Raw genomic sequence first — 23,123 nt, forward strand, 5'->3', positions numbered from 1 at the left:
GGTAGGCTTTGTTTAGACAGGTCCTACACATTGATCTTAATTCTTAGATGTTATGTTTTCGAGAGCAGTTATGAATGAGCCCTTTTCTTCCATTGTGTTTCTTAACTTGTAAGTCAGACAGCATTTCCCCATTTATTTTTATTAAGGGAAGTAAGAGGTAAAATCACAAAATAGACCTGTTTGATCCTGCTTTTTGTCCTTTCATCGCAGATCTGTGTAGGTTTTCCTTATATTCATCTTTTGCTCTTGGGGGTTTCTTCTCTTTTAAAAAAATGTCCTTCTCCAGCTCCGTGCACAGCCTGGAGATAAACAGGTCTACTAGGGGCTACTGTTTTATCTCCACATTGTACGATAAGACCGCTTTTTCTGTTCGTTATCCAAAGAAAATGAGCTGAGTCCGTTTACTCATCCGCGGAAGAGAAAACAAATTACTGCTTGTTCCTCTTTTCTCCCCGTTTGCTCGCCATCCCCTTTTCACCCCAGAGTGGCGCACCGTATTCTCATCTTTGCAGTGTGACATAAGCCGGGACCTCAGTGGGTCCAGGCTCCTTGTGTAGTGACAGGGTAGTAAATGAGTAACAGAAGCGCGTATGTTGTCCCGTTACTTATCAAAGGTCCGTAAAGCATCCACCCTCTTCCCCAGGGGTTCTCACTGTGTGTGTCGATGGCAGCTGAGGGGCTGAAATAAGGGCCAGGCAGCCTTCTTTAAACCTAGACAGGAGCTGCTGATGACACTGAAGGACAAACCAAGGATGGGGGTGTCCCAGAGCAGCCCAGGGCCTGCGGTTTCCAAGTCGGCGGCTTGGGGTCTGAGGAAGTGACAGCTGCGGGCTGGGTCTTGGTGCTTGGTAAGGGTTATCGTGGCATTTGTGAGAAAGATCCCTTTCTAATGTAGCCTTCACTCCATCTGCCTGGTGATCACCCTTGTCAGGTTTGTTTTTTTTATAATAAGGACAACTTTGGAAATTTCAAACGATCGGGTTATACAGGAATGAAAAGTGGGTAGAAGTAAATGGGCTTTAACAGAGTGAAAATGCAGACTTTCCTAGGCAGTTTTGCCTAGGAAAATAATCCTACAAGTAAAGGATGTAGATGCTTTCAACTGATGTAAACATACACAGCACAGAAGACAGAAGATTCAACTGTTTTCTCTGGAAAAAAAAAAAAGGGGTTTATTGTATATGTAAGTCAATAGATATCTTTTACAAAAAAAGGTTAGAATAAAGATCTCACATTTGTAAAGGCACATACGAAACATTTTACAGCAATCATAAGGGCTGTGAGAACATCAACAATACACAACTAGGACCATTCTCTAAAGACTTTATAAAAACAGATAGGAAACAGTGCAAAAAATACTGTCAAAAGTCAGTTTTATACACCTCATAATTGTGCACAAAACCGGCAAGCATCAGCTTATTTACTGATATAAAAAAAAGCAATATAGAAGAACATGCATAGTCTTACTTAAGGCTTTTAATATTATTAAATTGAGAGGGAGTCTCTTCCAAATGAGAGTTGACACGAATATTAAGAAATCACCCCCTGATGTAGGGAATGTCCGAGAAACTTCTCCCTCTCTCCCTTGCAACCACTGTAGCCAAGAGTCTGGACTTGAATGTTGCCAGGCAGCAAGCGGCTTCCAAGGGGAGAAGATACGCGTTCTCGGGATCCCCAGGCCCAACCTGGAATGCGTGTCTCACAGCAAAACACAGCTGGTTACCTTTCCAGGTCAGCTCACAACAGTCAGCCGCATCTGGCGGACACATCCCCACCTTTCAGCTCGGGTAGAAGTCCGAAGGCTTCTGTGGGCTGACCCAAGAGCTTGGGGGTCTGAGCCGGGGACTTGTCTGTACGTTGTTTCAAAATGAAACCTACTGAATGCCAATTGTTTTGAATGGCACCACCATTCACAATGTTTTATAAAACACAGACAAGGAAAGAAAGCCTCAAAATACTGAATTAAGGAACCCAACAGTAAGTCCAGTGAAACAAACTTAATTGGCCTGTTAGTCGATGTAACACGAGTTACCTAAGGTTATACGTTTAAATCGTCATCTGCATATGTAAACCGTTTTCGTGTTTTTCCACGTAAGCATCCTCACGCCAAGTCGGCTGACCGCTGAAGGAACAAAGGACATACACCGGAAATCATCTCTGATGAAGAGTAACCTCACTTTTAAAAGGATATGGTGGATAGACTTTTGAGATTTCAAATGGCAAGAAAGTTGAGTCAAAGGAAACGGCAGTTAACATTTTTACAGTGTTCACGTGGGAAAACAAACAAACAGACAAACAAAAAGCAGAGGCGCTGAATTATAGCTTTTGGCTCCCTGCTGAAGGCATTTATTAGCTAACACTGTCGCTGAGGGAGGTGCAAGGCCCCTGAGAAACACACACATGGCCAGGCATCCCCGAGCCAGGAGGCTCTGACAGCCTCCCTGACTCAAAGCAGGATTCCTGAGATTTGAGCAAAAGCAGGTCTCCCCTTCAAGGCACAAAAAGACCCCAACCCAATCTTTTCAGCTTTCTCCCGGACACCTTTCTGTCAGGGGAGAAGGCATCTGGGTTTCCCTGAAGGAGGGGGTTGGGGAGAAACGATCGGGGAAGGGACTGAGTGGATGAAGAGTGGACCCTGCCCCTCCCCAGGTAACTGAGAACTGATCACAACATGACCTGTCCAGGGGGTCCTGGCCAGCCCAGCCCTTGTCCCTATTTCACCAGATTCGGCCGGTCTGTGTGAAGAGGCCATGATGAAGGGACCCTGGGTCGGGAGGGGGAAGCCTGACACGTATTCATCTGACCACACACGTCGCTCTGCCAAACGCGGCCACTGGGAATGGGTGGAAGTCCACCTCGAAAGAAAGCGGCAGTACCTGCTCTATGACCATTGATCACTGCTTCAAACGGGACCGATCATCGAAGCCATCTTCTCTTTCACTTCTTCTAGTACTGAGTGACCATGTCTACCACCAAGGGGGGGAAAGAGGTGGGGGAGGGCAGCTTCTTGGTTGCTGACAATTTTCTAGCTGTTTTCTCTCTGGTTCTTTCCATTTGCCAGATCTTATTCTTTCAAACTCTATAAGCGTTTTGAAATTAAAATGAAGATCTCCTAATTACATAATTTAGAGAGGCTTAAGAGAGCGGTTCTCCACGACCGGACTGAACTATTTTTGTAGCGGTTGTACTCAAAGGGTAGAGTAGGGAAAGAAAAGTGACAGCGGATCCATCAAACAAACGAACAGTAAGGAGAAGTCAGCACAGCCCTAAGTGAGGTGCTCTTGGAATGAAGAGGGTGACATCACAAAACAGTCCCCACGATGAGACAAAGAGCCACTGCCATTGCTGTACGGACACCCTCCCTGTTTCTGTGCCCTGATTATAAACATGATGTGCTATAAACGGGAACCCCCTCTGATCGCAGGGGAGAGGAAATGACGTGCCCGGAGCCCTGACTGCTAACTCAGGGGGGCTCAGTGGATGAGCAGAAGCCTCTGCTAAGGCTGCATGGGAAGGTGGGGCTGCCAGCACGTGACAGAAGACGACACTTTAGAGTGGCACGCCCAGACACACGTCAGAATCCATGACATGACCTTCATCAAGCTCTACCACGGCACTGAGGGCAGTTTGAAACCACGAGCAAGGCGGAAATAGACCCCAACATCACAGCCCAGGCTTTCCTGGGGGTGCCCCCACGTCATTTCCATCCCTCCAGCCTTACAGGCAGGGAAGAAGAAAGCAGATGTTCCAGAGTTCAGAAAATTATTTGTGAACCAATAGATTTTTTTAACACCAACCAGAGGGCTGATCTAAAACATCCTCCTCTTCCTCTTCCTATTTATAACTCCTCTGGCCAAGCTTATGGCATTTTTAAAAAAGAATGATCCTGATGTCCCAAAGCACAACAGAAGAAACTGTGACTTTCTACGCAGAGGCTCGTCACAGCCAGGCTGCACGTCAGCTCTCGCCTTCCTGCCTTGTAACAAAATGTCCTTGAATTTATTTTTAAAATAGAAGGGCTGACCCGAGCTCTGAGCAGTCGGAACTGATACACATCCTCCCCCTCTTCCTGCACCAAACGACGATAAATGACCCGGTCTTATGAAATCGATTGATGCCAGATACTCAATGCCAGGCTCATGGACATTTTAATAGAGAACACTTATTTTGACCTTGCAGAAAAAGATGCAGCTATGTTAAGCTAGGAGATAAGAAAGGTAGTCAGCAGAATAAAAATGCTCACCCACCTGAGTTTATAACCCAAATGCACAATGTGCACAGGCAGGAGAAAGACTGGGTATTGGGCAAGGTGGCTGTTGAGTTTTATAGGACCCTATGAATTACAGTGACTTTTGGGACGGCACATTTGGATTAGCATAATTTGATTGGATATACCCTCACTTCTCTCCCAGGAATGATGCCGTTACTTTCAAAAGATGCATCACTAAGGTCTTTTGCCCCCAGATGTCTCAGAAGTTGAGGCAAAGACAAGAACCTTTTTTTTTTTTTCTTGCACAGCATCTAAGGGAAGTGTCAAACATTTTAACATCTCAGAGATTTCCATTCTATAGGGCCAACTAAGATTATTTCCATCCTATAAGGCCAACTAATTTGTCATCCATAAAGCTGTAGGCCACTGGAAAATTTGTGCAGTGTCCATGGAAACCCCAGTTTCTCCATCTGGAAGCAGTACTGGATGAGTCGTTACTTTGTTCATGAAAAGGAATCACCAAATAAGAGTATGATGAGTGTCTGATAAATTACACAGGAATACAAGGAAACAGAGCAGCAGAAGAGTCTTTGGTAAAGTGTGAGGAAGCTGAATTCCCCATACAGTGCCACCTAAAGATCCCAACAGTGATCACTTGGTACTTCTGGAAATTTCCACCTCTAGGACCCCAACAGTTATTGCCAAAATGGAGGAGGAATGCGGAACAGATGAACACTAACCTGGGTCTGACCTGATCCCATCCCTTGTGTCTCAGCAACCTGGCACAAAGAATACCCCAACTCCCCCAACTTCAAAGTGATTGGCACATCTCCCCAAAAAGGAAGTCAATAGCTATACCTTCGCCCCACTGGAAGTAGAGGAGTGAGATTAGAAAGCACCCTCTGCTTTCTGGCTGAGGACACCTTCAGGCCCACACACCATGTTCCATAACCACTGGGCTGAGGTCTGTGAACACAGATCGTACATCAAAAAAAGATGGCGGCTGAAAACCCACAGTGATATGCCCGACGGCCAGCCCTGTCTATGAGAATGCACTAACATCTAGGTGTACTAACATCTCTGCCTTCCCAGCCCCAGGACATGACCCATTCACTGAGTGAGGCAAAGCTCATTACAGCAAGGCAGCAGGTTCACAAAAAGAGCCAAGCTGCCCATTTCACATGCTTTCAGGTTCATTAGCACTTATTTGAAGAAATGACATATGGTGTGTTGGGACCCATCCTGTATTGGGAGAAGAAAAATATTGTGCATATTAGGTTGATTTTATGTGACTTGTCTGTCATTGTAACAAAAAATGCTCTAGCTATTGTCAATTTCATATGGTCAACCTGTATTTAAGCTGGAAAGATGAGAAAACTAGGCAGCTGGATAAAAATGCTGATCTCCCAAAGCCCCTGGAGTTTATAACTGAACCTCAAGAGCTAACAGCAAGCAAAATAAAATTAAATGAGTACGGGGGGAGCCAGGGGTCAAGTCCCACCAGAACCCAACAGAGCCCACAAAACCCCTCTAACCAGGCTGAAGGATGATGAAGGGGCCAGAGATGGCCAGGCATCTGTCTTAGGCAAACAGAGATTAGTAATGGAAAACAATTAGTTCTTTTTGTCGATCTAGGATCACAAAGATTGCAAAAGTTAAATTCTCTCAATGTAAGCTCCTTGGAAGCGTATTCCTCAAAATATTCCATGTGGAGATGTTTTCACCTTTCCTGATCTTACCGTTCCCCCTCTAACTGTGAAGAGAAGCACAGTCCTCTTTCCTCTGCTATGAAGACATCAACGTTTGGCATCCCTCTCCAATGCAGCCAAATCCTCCTTTACCTCCTGTCCAGGGAAACAGGTGTGTGTAAATGTAAATGCTACCAAAGGTGGTGTCTCTTTAGAGCCCACGGGAACCGATAAGCTCAGCAGGCTATGGCTAAGTTTTGCCGGCAGGCTCAGCTCAGCTTAAGGATGAAGACATCAGACTCAGCCCCCACCATCCAGGGACCACGTTAAACAAGGGCAGACCCAACACAGGGCCCACGTGCCCAAATGTGTACGGATCAAAGAAACAAAACATTTCAACTGGAAGACTTCAAAACCAGAGGCCCCAAAGTGTTGAATGGCTTTGCTGTGAGATGGCATCTCCTTTTTCCACCCTCCATTTTTAATTTTCTCTCTTCAAATCCAAACAGAAAAAAATAGACCCCGACAGCTCCAGCTTCAGACTTGATACATCATCAGGAACTCATTCCAAAAGCTCTAACTAGATAACTAATTTAATACACTTTGCTTCAAGGTTTATTCCTTGGCTTGCTTCCCAGATATAAAGCATCTCTGGGCAATTATTGTGCAGATGCCACTAGAAGGACTTTCACTGCCTGCTGCTAATTTCACAGGAGCTGTGCTGGCATTCGCTGGAGATGGGAAAAGGAATGCAAAATGTGCTACAGAACCCAAAACATTTGTTTTTAAAAGTGAAATATGTGGAGTAACTTTTAAGTGGTTTCCTTTGGGCTTCGATATAAACTTTGGCTAGGAAATTGGACAGCAAACCTCCTTCTGCCCTGCATTTTGTGCATTAGCAACTACTCCCGTGGCAGGTGGGTTGAAAGGCACCGCCCGTGTGATGAGCTCCAAGAGACACAGATCTATATGCTGCCCACGTGAGACTCAGTCTTAACAGAGCCCACGCTGGGGCCTAAGAGGCAAAAGAGAACTGCCGATGGTGTTTGTCAAATAAGCCAGGAACCGCAGACCAACTGTGAAAACACCCCTAACAGTAGACTAGCCCAAGGATGGGAAGTGTCTAAGGAAAGGCAACAGATAACGTCTTTGCTTGTTAACAGTGTAAGTTCCGAGCATCTCCTGGTGAGGGTGATGAGCTCTGTTCCACTGAAAATATAGGTCATACTCATGGTTTTCTTTTCCAGAACATACACCGAAATTCCAGAATCTACAGAGCTCAACTGAAGTTACCCTCCTTCACTGTTTCTTCAGACTCTGGACAACAAGAGGGGGCCCTCTCTCACCAGGACTCTCAGTCTAAACGAGAGAACCACCACCACCACCACCACACCTGGCCAGATGTGAAACTGAGTTGATTCCCATTCTGAACGAGTTCATCGGGAATCTGCTTCCGCACCCCTCTATTGGGGTGTGGTCACCGGACATCACACAGGCATGCTCTTTCTGGTTGATATGATACCACTCTTTCATCGCATTCTCAGCTCAGGAAAAACAAAGCAAAACAAAAAGTCAGCAGTGGAGGAAGGCACAGTGGAACAGCCACGAATGTCAAATCTAAGAACAGAACCACCGTTTAAACGTTGCATTCAAGAACTAGACAGTAGAGAGGAAAACTTCCTAAAATTCCGCTAGAGGAGAAACGTGTGGAATATGATTTGCTGTGTACTGACCTAAAAAATTCAGGACGGTGACTGACGTAGGCTCAGGAAGAGACAAACAGAAGGAAACTGCAAAGCAACTGGAGAGCGGGGCGTATGGAAAACGGGAGAGCAGTGAACAGGCTTTGTGCGAGACAAATCCCAGCATCTTTCATCAAGTAGCCAAATTTGGACCACGGGGTCCTGAGTGGGCTTAGTTCTGCTCTTGCAGGCCAAAGGCTGGGGCGACAGCAGCACAGTCAGAGAGGGGGGTCACACTCGGTGTGGTTCCTGGCCAGGGCCCTGCTACCTGGGTGCCAAACAGCTCCCATAAATCAGCTTTCCCAACTGTTCCCATGATAACGTTTCCAGTGACTTGGGGACTGATGGAAAGACAGAATGTACCCACCGCCTCGACCTGCAAGCCCCCGGCCAGCACACACATCCTATTTAAATAAGAAACAATATCAAGGGCTTGCCTGTCTCCTTTCTCTTCCCGCTCTGGTCCATCATCTCCTCTCAGTCCGGCAAGAGGCCTAGCTGCACAGATGGCCTGGCCCAGAGCCTCGAAGACCACCAGACTGGGGCCCACTGAGCAAACAGGGAGCAGTAGCAAATACTGAGGTCGTGGTCCCCGGCAGGGCAACACAGGCTCCAGAGTTCAAAGGAAGGAGTGTTGAGGAGACACAACAGAGAGCTCCTCGTTCACCTGGGTGAGGGCCATCTGGTGAAAGGCAGCATTTCCTCTAGCTGCTCCTGTCTTTGACTCAAACTTGGGGAAAAAAGAGACAATGGAGGATGAAGGCAGAAAGGAAGAAGGAAGGCCACTGGCCATCAAGGTTCAGAAGCCCCAAAATATAAGGGAATAATATAAGGGAATAGTGGTGTGTGTGTGTGTGTGTGTGTGTGTGTGTGTGCGCACGTGCGTGTTTCCTTCAGGGAAGGGCCTGGGCCCTTATCTTTATATTTTAGGACGAATTCATTTTCTTGCCATCTCTGATTTGAACGTGAGCAATCAGGCTGATGAATTTCCGGCTTGGTTTCTAATCTGGCCACAGCTTCACTAGAGATGTGTTCCCTTATGCCTCTGTCCCCAAAACAATCCACCGGGCAACCTTCCCTGCTGCCATATTTACAATGCAGATCAGTCGAAATGTGGTTCAAACGAGAAGGACTATATTATCGTGAAAACATTATGCATTACGATGATTCACAAAAGTTATCCAAAAGGGAAAAAAAAATAAATTATCTCATATAAAATAATATAGGTTGTTGGGGAACAGTCCTGGCTCCCGCCTTCGGGGAGCCCATGACCTGCCTGCTCTGGCCACCCGCGCCCGGCTTGGGGGGGCAGATGCTGTCTGGAGGTGCATCCCCATCTGCAAGATGGAGCTGGGCCCCTCTTCCAGTAGCTGGGTCGGGGGCTAAATGAGTCTGGAGTTTTGGAGGAACTGGATGAGGACTTGGTAGACAAACTTGTACTGGGCGATGGTCTGGATCATGAACATCCTCTGCTCCCTGAGGAGCCTCAGCATTATGGGCACGTCCACCTTCTGCAAGAAAAGAGAAAAAGCACAAGGTCCCGGGTGAGGAGTGGCCCCTGGGTCCATCCCCATTCCCCCATCCAGGAAGCATTTGCTCACTGCCCATTTGTAGGTACAAGAGAAAGCAAAGGCTTGGCCCCTCTAGGTTCTTCCAATCAAAGACCGTACGCCAGCAGGAGATGCTGGTTGCCACGTGCCAGAGAAAACCCGGAGGCCAGAGTTATACCCGACCAGGGTTCTCCCCTCCACCAGAACTCAGGGGGGTAGGGTTTCAGACATCTCTGGGCCTCCATTTCTTCCTCTGTAAAATAAGAATACTGATGCTTTCCTCCAATGACAGTGTGGCCTTGCCCACGTCAGCAACGTTTCCTCAGCAATGACATGGGATGATAAATAGTACCCACCTCATGGGATCAAATGACGAAGTGCACATAAAGCATTTATTTTTTGTTTAAGTTTACTTATTTTCAGAGAGAGAGCAAGCAGGAGCAGGGGAGGGGCAGAGAGAGAGGAAAAGAGAGAGAATCCCAAGCAGGCTCCACACTGTCAGCACGGAGTTCGAGTGGGGCTCAAACTCACGAACCACAAGATCATGACCTGAGCCGAAACCAAGGTCCGGACGCTTAACTGACTGAGCCATCCAGGAGCCCCTGCACTGGCACATTCTGTGCTCTTCATGAAGACTACTTGTTATTATTAAATTAATGAAATGAGAATAATCACACTGTCCTGCTACCTCGCAGAATCGTGGTCATTATCAAGTGAGAGAATTTATGTGTAAACTTTCAGGTATCAAAGCACAATCTCTGAACACCAGTCATGTTGGTTGGTTGGTTGATTTGAGTTTTTATTCAGGTGGCCCTTCTGTTTTTAGTTCTACCTTCACACCCATTTTCAGAAATACTATCAATTCTTAAACGTTTAGGGTCTTCTCCTGGATAACTGGGTTGCTTCTCGGCTTTTCTTTTCGAAGTTTTTACTTACTTTGTTTTTAATGTTTATTTATTTATTTTGAGAGAGCCAGAGAGTGTGTAAGCAGGGGAGGGGCAGAGAGAGAGGGAGAGAGAGAGAGAATCCCAAGCAGGCTCCGCACTGTCAGCGCAGAGCCCGATGTGGGGCTCGAACTCACCAACTGTGAGATCGTAGCCTGAGCTGAATTCAAGAGTCCGACCCTTTAACCGACTGAGCCACCCAGGCGCCCCTTTAAGTTTTTATTTAAAGTCCAGTAAGTTAACAAACAGTGTAATAGCAGCTTCAGGTGTATAATGTAGTGACTCAACACTTTCATACAAGCCGGTGCTCATCGTTGACAGTCCTATTTAGAGTGAAAGTTCTTCACCGAAAATACCTTGAATGTTAAATGAGACTGCCTATGTATAAATTCTTTGAGGACACAGAAGCGGCTTCAACAGAAGGGAATTAAGGTGGTGGGTCATCGGTGTTCGAGCAGACTAGAGCCTCTTCCGGGGCCTGCTCAGTCAAGCCACTCCCTTCCCTCTGGACCAGCCAGGGCAGAAGCATCATGGAGTCAGCAACGTTCTCATGGCCTCAGCACATGGCCCCCACTCTGGGAGCTCGCCACCAGGCAACGAGCACCCCCGAGAAGTCATCAAGGACTGAGCAACCATCAGAGGTGAAACAGTAAAAATTCAGCCGTATGTCTTTCCTTACTTTACTTTTACAAGGCAGTTCCACAATTTCTAAACCTTGTGTAGCTACAACACTTGCCATCCTTATTGGGTGCTCTTCTCCAAAAACAGTTAAATAAAGTGCACCATGGATTTAAAAGGGACAAAGTCAAGCCCCCAGTAATAAGGAAAAAGAAAAGGGCATGTGAATCCTCAAACTCCTAGTCAAAATATACAGCCCGCACCTTGAGCTTCTGATGGTTAACTGGTGGCTCTTTGCCTCCACGATACTCTAGTGTCACTGATACCATGACATACAACCTAGAGCGGCTTGATAATGACCTTCTATAATAACATAATGCTTGATGAGCATTACTGAGCTGGGTGCTGAAGATACGAACATAGAAGATATGAGGACAGACTCCCCATCAAGGTTTTGACAGACAGGCGGAATCACACAGAAGAGCAGAGGCTCGGGTCAGCCTTCATCTGCCGAACCCCCAGCCTTCACACTTCCTGGCTGGGGGGCGTGGACACGTTCCTTCGTCTACTACTTCAGACTCTCTTGGTCCCACAAGGGAATGAGTGGGACCTCTCTCATAGGGTTACTGTGAAAGCTACTTCAGTAGTTGTAAGGCGCCTCAAGTGGTGCAGTCACATGATTAAATACAGGTTACTATTGCGGTAATATTGTCACTGTCGCCACTGTCATCACCACCCCCTCTGCCTCCACCATCATGATCATTCCCAACTCACTAGACTGTAAGACACAGCCCTAAAGACACTCTATCATCTGATAAGGGGCCGTTAGGAGACAAGACAAAGAAAGCTCCTCTGGAAATTGATCAAAGAGTCCTGGTTGCCTTGAAGATTCACCCCCCACAGTCTCTGCTGTCCCTTGTCCCTAACCCCAATCATGCAGCGGGTTGATGGCTTGCTCAGTCTTGCCTAGAAGTCATTTCCTCGGCCCTGCTCGAAAGGATAACTTATTCAGAAAAGAAGCAAGATAAAACACCTCGTTATGTGGCTAGTGAGAACCTAACCTTTTATAATTAGCTACTCTAGGATAGAGAGCTAAACCCAGGGGGCGGGCAAGAGAGGCTACTGCAAGCCATAAAACTAGTGCTCTCTGAAAAAAAATACAGGCATTAAAATGTCAAGGTAACATTTAGTGACCAAAAGCAATGGGTCATGAAGACGTTTCTCAGAGAAGCCTGGAGAATACCCTCCCACCCTTACCTCACAGCTGCCTGAACTTACTGTGAGCATCTTTATCCCAGGGAAAAGAAAAGGCATTTCACTGACCAAATCAAAACTATGGATTACAGACTAACACATACAGTACGCTAAGTCCAGAAGCCATGGAAAGAAGGCAGGAAGGTTTAGATAGGAGAAAAACAGAATACACAACTTCAGATTTATTTGTCAAAATCTTTGTTTAAAACAACAACAAAAGCTATGCATGTTCCCACTCTTCTCCCGAAATGAGGGTTTGAATCTTATGACCAGGCCTGAAGCAGAACAGAGAACTTTTTTCTCCCTAATCATCTACCAATGGCAATGATGGGAAATGGGCCAGATAAGGCTGGCTATATTTGTGCTAGGGGAAGGGAAGTGAAAAATATGAGTCATCTTGCTATCTTTGAATATCAATGGGAACAGAAGTCCTTTTTGGACTGACCGTGTTCCAGCAAAGAATGTTCTGGCGTGCAACTGGGCATTGAGGAAATCCACTATGTTTGGACACACTGTAGAGAGTTTAATCACCCTGAGCACTCACCAAGTCTATGCGAGGCCCTAATGGCCCAATCCCTCACTCTGCACCACACTGGCTCGGACATGTGCTCTTTGTGTTCTTCTGGGCCAATAACATCTGGTGACCAATGAGCCTTCTTGTCATCACATTACTGAGGCTCAGCTTTTGATGGGTCTCCAAGGAGCTCAGAACAGAACAATCTTTCATGTCAGACAAGATGGACAGAACAGCTTCTCAGGTTGAAAAGGAGCAGGGGGGAGCAGAGGAAGAGTTCACAGGGAATGGAGAACAGAAGGAGACCTCGGGGAAGGCAGTCAGGTAGCTAAGTGGGGGAGGGGATGACGATGAGGCCCTTCCTCCCCCTCTGGAGCCCACCAGTGCCTCCAGCGCAGCTTGGATATGCTCAGGCCATATGTACCCTGATTCCACTTCGTCTTTTTCCATCTTCCCAGCACTGAGTCGAGTTGGGACTCGATGGCAAGCTATTCAGTCTACTGGACCCTTCTAGAGACTTCTAGTAGTGGCAGGGAAGCTAATGATCAAGAAATCTCATGATGAGAGACAAAAGGGTAAAGACTCAAAGAAAATGACAAAATTCCTGTCGGGTACTCTCAGCTGACTCTGCGATGGGCATTTTGCTCATCAACGGGATGCCTGTCTGTTTTTGACAAAATAGGGCCCTTTTGGTATAACCCCTATTCTACTTTTTAGCACCACCTTCGTATATATGAATTCAAAGTTTCCAAAATTAACTTTCTACAGGCAGAGAGTTTACAAATCCTTTGAACGTGTATAAACTTGGTATTTATTCTTTTCCTGGAAGTTTCCATGTAACAAACTTCGTGGGGCAATATTTTGTCTGATTTTCAAACCATGGATACTATGGAGTAAACGCATATATTATAGAAATTCTTTCGCAGGACGTGCATTACAACCTTCCCTACTTTAAAAACGAATGAGCCACTTCAAAAATTTCTCTGATGCTACAAGCTGTTTAATTTGGAAACGGAACAAGACGTGGTGACACTTGGCATCTGGTGGCACAGGAAAGAAGTCAGGGCCGGGAGGGAGAAGACCTCACTTCTCTCCTCCGCCCAGTGTTTCAGAGCCATGTGGCACTGGACAAGTCGCTGACTTCTTTCTGGGCCTCAGTTCCCTCATCTGTAAAACAGGAGGAGTGACGCGTGCCCGGTTCCTCTACACGGGGGCTCTGAAGACCCCAACTAAGAACAAAACCAAATAAGCAAAGGCCATTTCAAACCCCTAAAGCCCCATGTGAACAGAAGGCAGAAGAATTGTTCTTTAGCCTTTGGTTGCTGCTCGTCTCATCTCCAGGAAACCACAAGCCCCTCTGTGTGACTTCCCAGGCTAGAACAGCGGCGGAATGCCGCACACCACGTGGGCGCAAGCTCAGCTGAGGCCCTGTTTTGGGGGTGGGGTGGGGCGGGGCAGGGAAGAGCGAGGTGTCCAGCCTTGGCAAAGGCAGGTCATGTCTGTGTACTCAGATTATCTACCCTGGGGGTGCCTGGGTGGTTCAGTCTGTACGACTGTGACTTGTAAAGTCATCTGACCTACACGGTCTGTAAGAACAAGACGCAGTTCTTCCAAGTCACTGTTAAGCATCTGACTTTAGCTCAGGCCATGATCTTGCGGTTTGTGGGTTCGAGTCCCCGCATCGGGCTCTGCGCTGACAGTGCGGAGCCTGCTTGGGATTCTCTGTCTCCCTCTCTCTCTGCCCCTCCCCCCCCACTCACACTTTCTCTCTCTCTCAAAATAAATAAATAAACTTAAAAAAATGATCTACCCTGCTCTGCTACATCACCAGTCTAGACAAGAAGGGACAGCCCTCATTAAATAAAACCTCCCTGTGAAGAATGAAAACCATTTGTCAAGTATACACATTTTCACATAGGATTTAGGCCAAAACACGTCCCAGGAATGCAAATCGCATCTAGACTACCTGCGACCAGATAACCCACCATGGAAAATTACCCACAATAAAACCAGACTGTCTATAAACCCCCACAGACTTCTGGAAGCAGATGCCAAGGTAGATCATACTTTCTAAACGTTTCCTATCTCACACTTTCATCTTTTTTTCATTTTTTTCCGTGTTATCGGAGTGTCTACACAGAGCGGAGAAAGGCGAAAGATAAGAGAGGCTGTAAATGTCAGAGGCCACCTAGGAATCACGGATCTGGAAAACTCTTGTCAGAAGAGAGGAAATTAAGCACTGGAAACGAAAGGGCACAGGGGGAAGGTTTGGCTGCGGTGTAGATTTGTCCCCAAGGTGGAGTCTTCAGGAAAGCCTAGAATGACTCACTTCATTATGCTCCAGGCAGTAGATCATCAGCTCCGAAAGAATGACCACACCGGTCCGCCCCACCCCGGCGCTGCAGTGGACGATGATCGGAGGGTGCCGGTTCTTGGCGCCTTCCAGCATGCTGTTGGTATGGCGTCGGACAGACTGGATCTCCTCCAAGTAGGCTGCAAGACAAAATGCAAATCCTGTCACCGAAGTCCTACATGGCTTTGCATACAAGGGGGGGGGCGGTAACTGATGGTGAATCTTTTTTTTTTTTTAGGTGACAATAATTTTCGGTTCTTACAAGACACTAATTATTTGGCTGGTACTCACTGTACAGTCCTGGATCCAGAAAGGACCAGCTGGGAGTCAATTAGTCCATGGGAGAATTTGTTCTTTAAATTAAATAGTTCTTTTTTAAAAATTAAATTCTGTTTTCCCCTCTGCAAATCCCAAAGTCCCCCAAGCAGATGATTCTCGACATTACTTACAGCAATTCCTACTATTAACAGACTGGGATCAGAACACCAGCTAGGTCCCCTTGAAACGCCCGCCTGTCAGAGCCAATTTCTGGTGGGAAGAACATCCATCTGCCCCTTCCTCCTTCCCCTCACTGGATGAGTGAATGTCAACCGAGGCCTGACTTTCATTTTTAGATTTAAAAATAGACTTTGGGGGTCCTGCTTTTCAGCTTGGATTCCATGTGGTTCTGGAAGTAGCTCAAGACGAACACTTCCCTTTCTGGAGGGAACATGTGTGTGGGGTAGAGGGGCCGTGCCTCCTCCCTCGCCCCTTCTGACAGCTGCCTAGCTCAGCAGGGCTGCACGGGGGTCTGTTCGCTACTCCAATCGGGCACAAATGAAAAATTACAGTAATGCAAGCCTTAATGACTTTTTTTTTCCCCCATGGTGATGGAAAAAAAAAAAAAAAGAGGAGAAGTATATAAATGTCATCCTCAAAGAGTCCAAGAACCAGAAGAAGTCAATTAGTCATACAGACTTCATAGGCGCTAGCTCAGGGGAAATACCATTGAAAGGTTCTTGATACTCAGAAAAATCTCCTCCCGATTCAGCATTCTGAAACAGGACCGGAAGAAGCACTCAAAGAGAAGTGAGTTCGAGCCATTCTGGTAATTTAAAAGCAACTGTTTACGTACAATTGATATGCACTCCTATTTGCCTTTCTAACCTTATCCTATCGCAAAGTCATCCAAAGTCGTTTATCAAGACAAACTATGACCACCAGCAGCAGCAGCGGTGGTGGCAGCACCCAAAAAGCGGGAAGGCAATCTGAGATGACTGGACAGAGGTACTAACGTGAGCCAAATACCGTGCATGGAATTGTCACAAGTTTTCTGTAAGAGGGGAAAGGAATTAGGGGACTGTGCATTCTCTGACAAAAAAGGCAATGTTCGCGCTCAACGGAGAGGTTTTTCTTGTGCTAAATTTAAGAAGAGACGTAAAAGGAATATTGACCCGTGAGGCAGATGGAATTCCATAAAACAGAGAGACTGGATTTAAATGGATGCTCTCTCTAAGCGATCACGTTAATTGAGTTCCTTAAGCCGTAACTCAGTGAGGACTTCTGCAGGCTGGAAGATAATTTGCCCAAAGTCCCCTGCATCCAGGGAATCGAATTTAAACACAGGTAAAATATCTTTTGAAATTCCTAAAAACCTGGAAAGCCAACATTTCCAAGACCCTCCTCAGCACACCGAGTTTCTTAGAAACGTAAATAAACTTACACAGTGTAAAAATGTTCTCTACGTTTTTCAGTAATTTAGATGGGCATTCCTTAAATTGGTTCTGATGGAAAAGATCGGACTATAATCTTAGCCACCTTATAAACTCAATCTTCTGTCAGAGCTGTTGGCCAATTATCAAACTGATCCACTCTGTTTCCATCTTCTTTTTATTTTCTTAAAGTTTATTTATTGATTCTGAGAGAGAGGGGGTGGGGGAGGGGCAGAGCGAGAAAGAGAAAGAGAGAATTCCAGGCAGGCTCCACACCGACTGAATGGAGCTTGATGTGGGGCTCGAACTCACGAACTGTGAGATCATGACCTGTGCCCAAGCCAGATGCCTATCCGACTAAGTCACCCAGGCGGCCACCCCCCTCCATTGTTTCTATTTTCTGCATTTTGGAGATAATTCTGGTAAATCAATTAGGAAAAGATTATCATGGAAAAAAAATAAAAAGAGCACTGTTATGAGGAAAGAAAGTTCTACAAAGGTCCCTGCCCACCTTATTAGTATTTTAAGCTACAGTATAACCGTCTGACCTCAGGCCAAGCACGAACACTCTCTAGATCTTTCTTGCTCCAGATCCTGTGATTCCCATCACCCTTCTGCTCTCTGTCAGTGACCACCTTCCCAAGGACCACTGTCACTTCCCTGATGGGAAATTAAACACTTTCATCAGCGAATAAGTCTGCATCAGAAACTTCCCATTGGAACTTGTGAAATGGTACTTTTCGGTTCTTGAAAACCCAATTCTCTCTCTCTCTTCTCCTCTCCCCACGCCTCAATTCTAAATGAAAATCAAAATAAAATCAAGGGTTTGACCTTATCGAACATCCAGATGATGGTCCTATTGTCTTCCGCCAGCTGGAGAGTCAACAACATAGCAGGTAATAAATCTGCCGAGAACCCTAGGCCTAGCTGCGTGAGGAAGGAATGGGGTGTCTCCACAAGTGTAGGACAATTACACGAGACTGTGGAAAAGGAAGGGGGAACATTATAACCATCACCAAAAAGCAGATGACAGTGTCAGATCTCACCCCTGGACTGCCATCACTGGCTTGCCTTTCTCACGAGCGCCTTCAAAACAGAGACCCTCTCTTTTCTATGTTCTGAAAGCCTGATCCAGAGCCTAGAATCCAGTGGGCACACACCCAGTTTTTGGCTTTTCAAATAAAGTACTGCATATATTCTAGATCAGTCGGCTTCTAAGAAAATCATACTCTGAAAAATATATGTGAACTGATGAGTTCAAAACTGATACTTTCAAAAACAACAAGTTGATTTCTTTCTTTCTTTTTTTTTTTTTAAGTTTACTTATTTTGAGAGAGAGAGAGAGAGAGAGAGAGAGAGAGAGAGAGAGTACACTGGGGAGGGGCAGAGAGAAAGGGAGAGAGAATCCCAAGCAGGCTCCTTGATGTCAACACAGAGCCCAACATAGGGCTCGATCCCACGAACCATGAGATCATGACCTGAGCAGAGATCAAGAGTGGGGGGCTTAACCGACTGAGCAACCCAGGCGTCCCAAAAGTTGATTTCAATAACTCTTAGTATCTTCATCAGAGGTACAAGAAAGTACTCACTGAGATTCCAGCTATAGGGAAATGCGGGGTTTATGAAAAGCAAGCCTCCATGAAAAATAAAAAAATAGGTGTGTTTTACAGTGTTACGTAACCATTGGCACTAACCATTTCTAGAATTTTCTCATTGCCCCAAATAGAAAATTTGTACCCATCAAACAATAACTTCCTATTCCCTATTCCCCTTTCCCCTGGCCCCTGGTAACCTCTACTACACTTTCTACCTGTGTGAAGTTTTCTATTCTGGGCACCTCTCTAAAATGGAATCATACAACATGTGTCCCCTTGTGTCCAGTTTATTCTACTTAGCATAATGGTTTCAAGGTTCCGACATGTGACATATATCAGAGTAGTTACTTACTGGTGAGTACTCAAAGGTCTACATCAAGATAGAATGAATCAGTTTGCCACAGTTTCAGCTTATTTGCATAAAAGGTAAGGAGAATATGATAAATGACATGTATTATTCTTCTCTGTTCTACATACACCATATGAAGAAACATAAATTTCAATGACGTAATTAATACTTTTGCCACTTATGAGAAAGCATCCTCGCTTTCCCTTTCCCTTCCAACTGATCAGACCATTGAGGCAGTTGCTAAAGTTCTGACTGGGAAGAAAAAACTTACATAAAAATCCTTGGACATCCTCTGGGCAGCCATGGTCCGGCCAGTCAGTGTACTGCAAATGCCACACCGTCCTTTCCTGCCCCGACAAAAGGTGCTTGACCTTCAAGCCTGTGGTTGCATAGCAACCAGAATCCGTTCGGAACTTTGTGGTGACCTTGAACTTGCCGTAGGTGGCTGAGCTGTGCTTGGAACCCAGTTTGGGCCAGTATCGGTGGCTCTTGGTTCGTCCGCCTTCCTGAATCACACACAAAAGCAAAATCTCAAGTAAGTCAGGGGAAGCTCTTATCCTCTTAATCTTAAATCTGAGGACAGAGGAAATGTGACTAGCTCCTAGGTCAGTAACTCAGTGCACTGGGCAGTCTCTATCGCAGATTAGATCGTGCACCCTAAGACCTAGTAGGATTCACAGTGGTACTTACGGCAAGGAAGTATTTAAAAGATGCACAACTGAGCTGCGGCCGAATGTGAGCGAGAAGAGCTGGTGCAGAGAGGGCAGAGGCAGGAAATAAAATGGGGTCTGTTTTTTAAGGGTTGCACAGTTAAATCACTGGATTGGAGCGTGGATCAGATGGTGGCTCTGAAGGAAACCCGGGGCAGGAAGTGGGTGGGGACGGAACACTGCTGGGCGCAGAGCTATGGAGGTCGAGGGCGAGCTGGGGTCCTGCTGTCTCGGGGAGCCCTGCAGGCTGGCCCGCTTACAAAGCAACGCATTTGTCGGGATGAGCACTGGCTGTCGTATGCAAGTGTTGAACCCCTGGCTTCTGCTCCTGAAACCAATACTACGCTACTACAAATTAAAAACAAACAAACAAAAAGCAACGCATCCCCGGAGGCTACAAACACTCCCACCCTGATTCATCTGGTTGAACTGAGTCTTAGATTTGAAGCACACATGCCTCTTCACTTACCAATCCTGTGCATGTACTTTTTACCTGAGGCTTTAATTGCTATTACTCCTGAGGGACTACACCGATTACAGATTCCAAGAGACTTTAAGCCTCTGGCTGCCACATAGATCACCAGACGTCGTGTCTGTAAGGCTGGCCCCTTCCGGTCACTCAGGTTTCAGCTCAGATGCAACCTCCTTAGAGGGGCCCTTGGTGGCACCCCCGCCCCCACTCCCACCCCTCTGTCCCATCACCTGTTCTATTTCCTTCATGGCAGTTACCCCTACTGAGCTTACTTTATTTGTTCATTTTTTTATTGTCCCTCCCACTAGAAAGGAAGCTCTCTGGGGACAGGGATCACACCTGTCTTGTTTGCCACCACACCCCTGAGTTCAGCACAGATGACACATTGCATTGAGTTGGATGAACCCCTTACAGTAATGCAATTCCAAAGGGGATAATACCATTCTAGAGATGTTTTTAAAGACTATTTTTTTTTTAAGTTTATTTATTTTTTGAAAGAGACAGAGACAGCATAAGTGGGGGAGAGGCAGAGAGAGAGGGAGACAGAGAATCCCAAGCAGGCTCCACACTGTCAACACAGAGCCCGTGAGATTATGACCAAAGACAAGAGTCAGACGCTCATCCTTCTGAGTCACCCAGCCTCTTAGGGGCTGTTCTAGAAAGCAACTGCTCAGAATAGTCATTGGAGGAAACATGACTTTTTTTTTTTTCTTTCAGTTCGCTGTCTGCTCCCCACCCTTTAAAAATGTGTAGGAAAGTATATGCCCTACCACAGATACTGGTGAAAGCCAGATGAAGCTAGTCCCTTAAATGACTTGAAAACAAAAACTCAAGAATGTGACAAGAGAAGAAACACAAAACATCTTCCCCTAAAGACAGCAAGCCCCAAGCAAACTGCTAGATCGGCCGGTAGCATGAGCCAGTTTTTACAACACCACGTAGAGTGTTCTGGTTATAACAGAAAAACTATGTTTGACTTGGCAAAAGAAGAAAAAGATTCCCGCCCCCCCTCCCCAAAGAATAGAGACCTCTACAGGATCAACAGCTTCTGGTCTCTTTGCAGCTGATAAGCACGAAGGGGTGTGGAGCTGGCCCCGGCCGAGGCTGGGAATATGTGCCCGTCTGCCCAGAGCAGCCCAAAGTTCTCACTCAGATTCCAGGGGAAAGATGACTGCTTTGTTTGGCACATAAAAGTGAGCTGAACTGAAGTTTGGTTCTTGTTTGTCTGTTTGTTTGTTTGACTGATTTTAGTTGATGGCAATCTGAGGAAAAGAGCTGAAAAGCTGGATGAAGACAGGACACAATGATAAATTATCTTTGGAAAATAAATCTAGAATGCCAGAAAGAAAAGGATTTGCAGAGAAATGGTGCTGTAGGAAGCAGGATGAGGCAGTAAGGTCACCAGATATGGAGCCTCTCTTCTGGCCACCCCTCCCCCGGGAACAGATGGCTGGGTAGCCAGTCCCCTTACCTCTTCCGCGGTGACCATGGCAATCACGTTCGCTCCCTGCTCCCACACCATCTGCCAGAAGTCGTGACATGTGTGTGGCAGGGGCCCCTGAGTGGCTATGTAGTGCCATTCTGCCCCACCAACCACCACCTGGAAACCAAGGAAAACATCGGTAAACGAACCCCAGATCGAGGAAAGCATTACCTGCTGGCCATGGGTCCATTTGTACCTACCTGAGAACCTTGGATAACACCTTTTAGGCCAAATGGGTTAGTGCCATTATCAGAAACCTCGGTGACACATTCTCACATGAAAACACTTTTTGCCACTCAAGCCTATTAAAATGCACCTAATCTCTTTTTTTTTTTTTTGCCTGCAAGTTACAGTAATTATATACAAACCAGCGCATGTTAAAAATATACACCCCCACACCCACCCATACACACATTACATGGCAGTATGGGTGTGTGTAACCTAACAGAACTTACTTGTTGCAGAAACAATACTTATGCTCACTATGTGCAATGTACTCTGATAATTTCTATTCTTTTCTCCTCTCCGTTCTAGTCCTTTTAGACACACACACACTCACACACTCACAAACCCAAACTGGTCCTGATTACTAGGTTGCTTTCACACCCCGCTATTATACTGTGATCCAGAGTTGGAGAGACAGTACGCTCTGGCGTCCTTTTAATATTTTTTTTATAGTTTTTTAAACTTTTATTTTTTTGAGAGAGAAAGGGAGAGAGAGAATCCCAAGCAGGCTCCACACCGTCAGCACAGAGCCCGACGCGGGGCTCGAACTCACAGACTGTGAGATCGTGACCTGAGTCGAGACCATGAGTCCGATGACGCTTAACCGAATGAGCCACCCAGGCACGCCTCTCTGGCATCCTTCTAAACAGCAACAACAACAAAAGTGTGCCACGGAATAACATCCCTTTAGAAAGCAACGTCTTTGTACCAATGACCCGCTGGGAACTGTGTCAATTACTTCTGTTGTCCCTCCTACTCTGTGGTGCCATATACAGTAGAGGTGTTGCAAATGCATTTAAATCAACAATACGTGATATTTGATTATTAACTTTCCCCTGTGCAGGACCAGAGTATCCAACCAAACTTTGGAATCATGAGATGATTTCGGATAACAACAATATTATCCCATGCAGCTCAGGGCGATCTTGGGAGGATAATTCCGCAGCTATAAATATCAGTGGCAGAGAATCATGAATAAGAAGTTGTGCCCAAAGTGCTGAAGGGCATGCCATGAGGGCAAAATCGTGTCCTTTGGCGGCATTCTTTCTGTGTGCCTTCCCATTCCCGTGCCTTGACATTTTTTCAAAGTCAGGCCTCCTTATCCATCCACCAGTGCAAGTCTCTGGAGAGTTCCTGGGGCATGAAGTGATCATTGTTTGAAACTTTTCCCCTTCGTTTATTTTTTGAAACTATATACTAACTTGAGTCAAACAAAAACAATGTCAGTTATTGTCTCATTACACAAGACATGTTTATGTTTAGGTCAAAGCTGGCAAGCAAAATCCATTTTCCAAGTACTGGGGGAGATAACATTCATACACTGGCTGGCTGGCTAGGAGTTTCGTTTATCTGTGGAATTGTGATTTTAAACATTAGCCTCCCTGGCACCCAACATATAGGAACCATAAATACTTCCAGAGTATGCTGCTGCCTGGGGCCTTTCAGCATATTCCAAGTATTGACAGGAGGGTATTAAAAACTGCATTAAAAACACAACAACCAATGCTATGGAGGTAGATTTCACAGATGTGATGATTCTACCTCTGGAGCAAATAAATCTCTGTTCTGTGTTAATAGCTGCTTGGAACCCAGGGAGAAAACATTGGCAAGATATACAACTCAATTCCAAAAACATAAGGACAAGTTCTTACAAGCTCTATGGGTCTATTAAATGCACCCATGTCTAACCCGGATCCACAAGACGAAACGTAGGCCTCAGAGAAT

The 23,123-nt window shown here is 46.0% G+C and overlaps 1 protein-coding gene across 1 annotated transcript in view; it reads right to left on the minus strand.

Annotated features, from left to right (window-relative positions):
• Positions 1-1,150: 1,150 nt before the first annotated feature.
• The window catches only part of PTPN14 (protein tyrosine phosphatase non-receptor type 14), a 180,376-nt gene continuing 158,403 nt past the window's right edge, over positions 1,151-23,123 (minus strand). The window contains exons 16-19 of the mRNA XM_047076841.1: positions 21,162-21,290; positions 18,780-19,014; positions 14,850-15,013; positions 1,151-9,151 (exon numbers count right to left, since the gene is read on the minus strand). Coding sequence (XP_046932797.1) covers positions 9,023-9,151; positions 14,850-15,013; positions 18,780-19,014; positions 21,162-21,290 — 657 coding nt within the window. The 3' untranslated portion in view covers positions 1,151-9,022. The remainder of the gene's footprint in view (positions 9,152-14,849; positions 15,014-18,779; positions 19,015-21,161; positions 21,291-23,123) is intronic.

Source organism: Lynx rufus, unplaced genomic scaffold (genome assembly GCF_022079265.1).
Source record: "Lynx rufus isolate CCGP_SWC_20201006 ecotype Redwood Valley unplaced genomic scaffold, mLynRuf1.p SCAF_15, whole genome shotgun sequence".
In the NCBI taxonomy this organism is placed as follows: Eukaryota; Metazoa; Chordata; class Mammalia; order Carnivora; family Felidae; genus Lynx; species Lynx rufus.